The 5,374-nt window shown below is 34.9% G+C and overlaps 1 protein-coding gene across 1 annotated transcript; it reads left to right on the top strand.

The window, feature by feature from the left end:
- The first annotated feature begins 223 nt into the window (after positions 1-223).
- On the top strand, positions 224-4,809 carry LOC131652465 (uncharacterized). The gene is made up of 8 exons (XM_058922320.1): positions 224-612; positions 817-1,017; positions 1,106-1,228; positions 1,370-1,407; positions 1,509-1,620; positions 1,701-4,085; positions 4,194-4,331; positions 4,447-4,809. Exons 1-8 carry the CDS (start codon positions 535-537, stop codon positions 4,696-4,698), a joined length of 3,327 nt encoding a protein of 1,108 aa, XP_058778303.1. The 5' UTR covers positions 224-534; the 3' UTR covers positions 4,699-4,809.
- The last annotated feature ends 565 nt before the right edge of the window (positions 4,810-5,374 follow it).

Below are 5,374 nucleotides of genomic sequence, written 5' to 3'. Positions count from 1 at the left end.
AAAAAATGGAAACCGACATTGAATGTAAGAACCCAAATGGTTATTCATAATAAAGTGGTTTCTATATCAAAACAAAGAAGAAGATACGTTATTGTCCACCACCCATAAAAATACAAAACCGTGACATAAGATAATACTTCTAAAAAAGTAAACTTCACCAACTTTTTTATTTATTAATTTTCCATTTTCATATATATTTTCACACCACTCATGCAAAATACTTTTTATGCCGTTGTTGAAAACACAGACTAAAACACACCAACAACATTAACATAAGATCTGTTTTTCTTTTTCTTCTTCTTCTTCTGAGTTGCTTCGTAACTCGTTACCGCATTCACTCGTTCTGTTCTTACACGCTACGTTACACTCTTTTGCTTCACACTAACGAGTTCAACGGTTTTTGTTTTTTATTTTAAGCATTGAATTGTTTATGTTGTCTCAGTTGGTGAAGTTGTTGTTTGGGATGATGAAATCGTTTTTGAGCTTATTTCAAACGTGGTTTTGTGAATTGTGATGTGGAGTGAATGAGTGAAGATGTTTCGTTCTGCAAAATGGAAGACTGAGAAAAACAGAATTAAAGCTGTTTTCAAACTTCAATTCAATGCCACTAAGGTAGATTCAAACCATTTCTATCAATTTTTCTCTGATTTTTATTTAATTTCAATTTTATTTTCTGGATTTTAATTGAAATATAGTAATGTTTTGTTCATGAATCAATTTTCTGGAAAATGAAGGTGAGTGTTAATTTTGATGATGATATTTGATTATTGAATTTGTATAAGATGAGAAATTGTGTTTGGTGATGAAATTTTTCAGGTGTTACAATCTGGAGTAGATGCATTGGTGTTGTCAATAATTCCTGGTGACATTGGAAGACCAACTAAGAGATTAGAGAAAGCTACGGTTCGAGATGGAAATTGTCGATGGGAGAATCCTGTCTACGAAACTGTCAAGTATTTTCAGGATCCTAAAACCGGGAAAATCGCCGATAAAATATATCGTTTTTTGCTATCAACGGTAAATTTATGAATTTTCTTAGTTCATTGAAGTCATTCTTAATTTGTATATTTTTTTGTTTGTTATGTAATTTAAGGATTTTATGCAGGGGTTATCAAAAGCTAGTGCGATCGGGGAGGTTTCGATGAACTTTGCTGATTATGTAGATGCCACGAAGCCCTCTTCGGTCTCTCTTCCCATCAAGATTCCTCATTGTGATGCTGTTTTGCATGTTAGTATTATTTGCTCTGTCTCTTTTTTTTTAGATGTGAAGTTGCTTGAAGTTTCTATGAAACCTAATGGAAACTTTGAGTAAAGCGTAAGTTGAAGCAATGTTGATGTAATTGCGTTTGATTTGTTGCTTTATAAACAGGTATCTGTCCAACGGATGCAAGAAAACAGTGATCAAAGGTACTAAATAAGGAATTCGCATTTGTTATTTTTCTGATTGGATTTGCTATGAGATGGAGATTTTGATGATGTGAATGTTTGGTGTTCGATAATATTTGCAGAGAGAAAGATGAATGTGATGATAATGCAAAACAAAAATTCGATGATAGGAGCTTAAGGAACCAGTTAAACAACGGCGATACAGATGAAAGTACTAAGAGTTATTTTTCTGAAGTAAGGATTTGTTTTGTTTGTTTGCGATGAAAGTTAAAATATGTGAAAATGGTTAAATTTTCTGTTTCAATGTTTTACAGGATGTTTCTGCCAAAGCAATCATCGATAGGACGTCTAGTGGATCCGACATTACATTGTCGACAAGTTCTGATGACAGCTCTGGAGTTGATACTCCCTGTGATAATGGAGTGAGACAAACAAACATCAACACCACCACAAATCAGTTTGCTCCAGTTACGCACCGTGCCGCAGAATCTCCAAGCCGTGCTGTCAATACCTCGACAACAACGCATGATTTACAACAGAGATCACAATGGGGTTGGTCCTCTAGCTCAGAGCTCGGGTTAAGTATGGGCGATTCAACAAATGGTTCTCATAATGTCCTTTCAAAGGAAAGGTCGCAAGATGCGTCTCATTCGGAGATTGAGAGACTCAAGGCTGAACTTGCTGCTTTGGCGAGGCATGTGGATGTATCGGACATGGAACTACAGACTCTTAGGAAGCAAATTGTAAAGGAAAGCAAACGAGGGCAGGATCTCTCGAAGGAAATCATTATCTTGAAAGATGAAAGGGATGCTCTCAAGACGGAATGTGATAATATCAGGTCTTTCCATAAACGCATGGATGACGCCAAAGTGAGAAACAGGTCACAGTTGGAAAGTGGAGATGCTCATGCTTTCGTCGAGGAAATTAGACAAGAATTGAATTATGAGAAAGACACGAATGCAAATCTCCGATTACAGTTAAAAAAGATGCAAGAATCGAATGCTGAGTTGGTTCTTGCGGTGCAGGATCTTGAAGAAATGTTGGAGCAGAAAAATATGGATATGAGTAATCACTCCAATAAACACGAGTCGCGTAAAAATTCCCAAGATTTTGGGATGAAACTCTTAAAATGTGAAACAGATGATGATGAAGATCAGAAAGCATTGGATGAGCTTGTCAAGGAGAACAGTGATGCTAAGGAGACGCACTTGCTCGAGAAAAAAATTATAGACTTGTACGGTGAAATCGAAATGTATAGAAGAGACAAAGAGGAGTTAGAGATGCAGATAGAGCAGATTGCACTAGACTATGAGATATTAAAACAGGAAAACCACGGCATTGCGACTAAGCTAGAGCAAAGCCAACTGCAAGAACAGTTAAACATGCAATGTGATTGTTCGTCTCCTCCTGCTGCTATGAAAGACATTGAAAATCACATTGAGAATCTTGAAAAAGAACTCAAGGAACAGTCGGAAGATTTCTCTAATTCTCTAGCTACCATTAAGGTACTAGAAACCCATATCAGAAGATTGGAGGAGGAAATGGAGAAACAAGCACAGGGATTTGAGGCTGATATTGAAGCGGTGGCTCGTGAAAAAGTTGAGCAAGAGCAAAGAGCCATCCAAGCTGAGGAAACTTTGCGAAAGACCAGACTAAAAAATGCTAATACTGCTGAGAGGCTTCAAGACGAATTCCAGAGGCTCTCATTGCAAATGACTACTACCTTTGATGAAAACGAGAAGGCTACCATGAGAGCACTGACAGAAGCAAGTGAGCTGCGTCTACAGAAAAATCTAGTGGAAGGAATGCTTCTTAAAGTCCAGGAAGAGCTTGAGTCAATTAAAGCCGATTACGAGGTGAAACTGGCCGATCTTTCAAACCAAATGGATACGACGACAGTTCAGATACAGCAGATGTTGGTGGAAATTGAAGACAAGTCTAAGCAGCTAGAAAATCAGAAGAAGCTTGGGGAACAAGTTAATAGGGATTTCTCTGACGAGTTCGAGATGCTAAAATCTGAGAATGGAAAACTTAAAGTGGAAATAATGCAGATGTTGGTGGAAATTGAAGACAAGTCCAAGCAGCTTGAAAGTCAAAAGAAGCTTGGGGAACAAGTTAATAGGGATTTCTCTGAGGAGTTCGAGATGCTTAAAGCCGAAAATGAAAATCTTACAGCGGAGATTTCACGCTTAAATGAACAAGTAGAAGGAAAAGAAATCTTAAGAACTGACTTGGAACTTATGAAGAAATCTATCGAGGAATATGAAACACTGTTACATCAAGGAACTGTGGAAAGAAACGAACTTGTGAGCACAGTTGCATTATTGAAGAAGGAAGCGGAACATTCACTTAATGAGCTAAGTACGATCAGAAATCTCAAGGATGAAAAAGAAGAAGAGGCTAGACTCTTGAAGTCAGAGTTGGAAGCTATTAAAGCTCAATGCAGTGATTTGAAACAATCACTTTTTGAGGAAGAGGCTGAGAAAGAAAAACTAAGAAAGCAAATTTCTCAGCTAAAGAACGAAATAAAGAAGAAGAGTGATGCATTAACAAGTTTTGAGAAGAGGTTCCGGGATGGTAACGGCCGCAACCAACATTCTGATGGAACTAAAACCAATCCAATCAACAAAAGAACTGCTTCCAGTCCTCAGAATTCGAAAGAAATGGCAAGTCTCAGGGAGAAAATAAAAATGCTTGAGGTAATTATTCTAGCATCAATGATATGAAAAACCTTAAATTTTTGTTTTCTCTAGTAATATTTCAAAACATATCCATCATGTTTTAATACAAGGGAATGTTTATGGCAGGGACTAATAAAATCAAAGGAAACTGCCCTGGAAACTTCTACACTTTCGTCTTTGAAGAAGGAAACGGAACTCCATAGTAGAATCGCTGAGCTTGAGAACAACCTGGAGGAATTAAATCGGAATGTTACTTTACATGAGGTAAACTCAAACTGATATTTGTCAACATAATTGAAATGCGAACTTATAATGAAGCTACTGAATTACATATGTTCAATATATTGGCATTGACATGCCCTTGAAATTGGTTGTTCAGGAAACAAGTATTACAAATTCAAATGAGATATCGGACGAGTTAAGAAATAGATTGGAAGATGCAGACAACAATCTTAGTAACGTGTTGAACGAATTGTCGTCATTGAAGGAAAGAAACAAATTAATGGAAAATGAACTCAAAGATATGCAAGAGAGATACTCAGAAATGAGTCTCAAATTTGCTGAGGTAGAAGGTGAAAGACAGATTCTTGTTATGACTGTAAGAAACCTCAAGAGTTTCCACAAAGGCTGAGAGTTTCCTCTTGATGTCATGGAGCCTGCAGTGTATAGTTGTATAGCAGGTGTGTTTTGTAAAAGTTGAACACAATTTATAATGAATAAATTAATGTTTATAATGGTAAAATGTGTGTATTCTTCTTATAACGCATGTTTGTTTTGGTTTTTTTTTTAAAATAATTTTTATAGTGTTACATCATTTTGTGAAAAAAAAATTTACAAAGAAATTTTTTATAAAAGCTTCAAATGAAAATTTTGTTTGAATAGTTATTTTTAAAATGCGATTTTAGATATTTCATCAATTTATGGAAAAAAAAATTGGATATCAAAATTTCAAAAAATCACTTAATTTTGAAGCTATTTCAAATAGATTATCATAAAAATCATTTTCGAAATACAATTTTTTTTAAAAATTACGATTTTGATTAAGTTTTAATTTTCAATAATGTATGTTTATGTAAAAAAATGCCAAAATTAGTGTTTCATTTTAAAAAAACGAATATAAAAAAACTTATAATATTTTAAAAAACGGTTTAAAAAAATTTATTTTCAAAAATATAAAAAAATCTATTTTTTAAAGTTAAAACAAACAGCTTCTTCCTATATAGCCATGCAGATTTACAAAAACTAAAGATTTGTGTTGAGGTGTTTTCAAGAGATACATAAAAGTTATTAATATGTTATGTTAATTC

This window comes from Vicia villosa, linkage group LG2 (genome assembly GCF_029867415.1).
Source record: "Vicia villosa cultivar HV-30 ecotype Madison, WI linkage group LG2, Vvil1.0, whole genome shotgun sequence".
Classification (NCBI taxonomy): Eukaryota; Viridiplantae; Streptophyta; class Magnoliopsida; order Fabales; family Fabaceae; genus Vicia; species Vicia villosa.
This window is presented reverse-complemented; position numbering and strand designations above follow the sequence as displayed.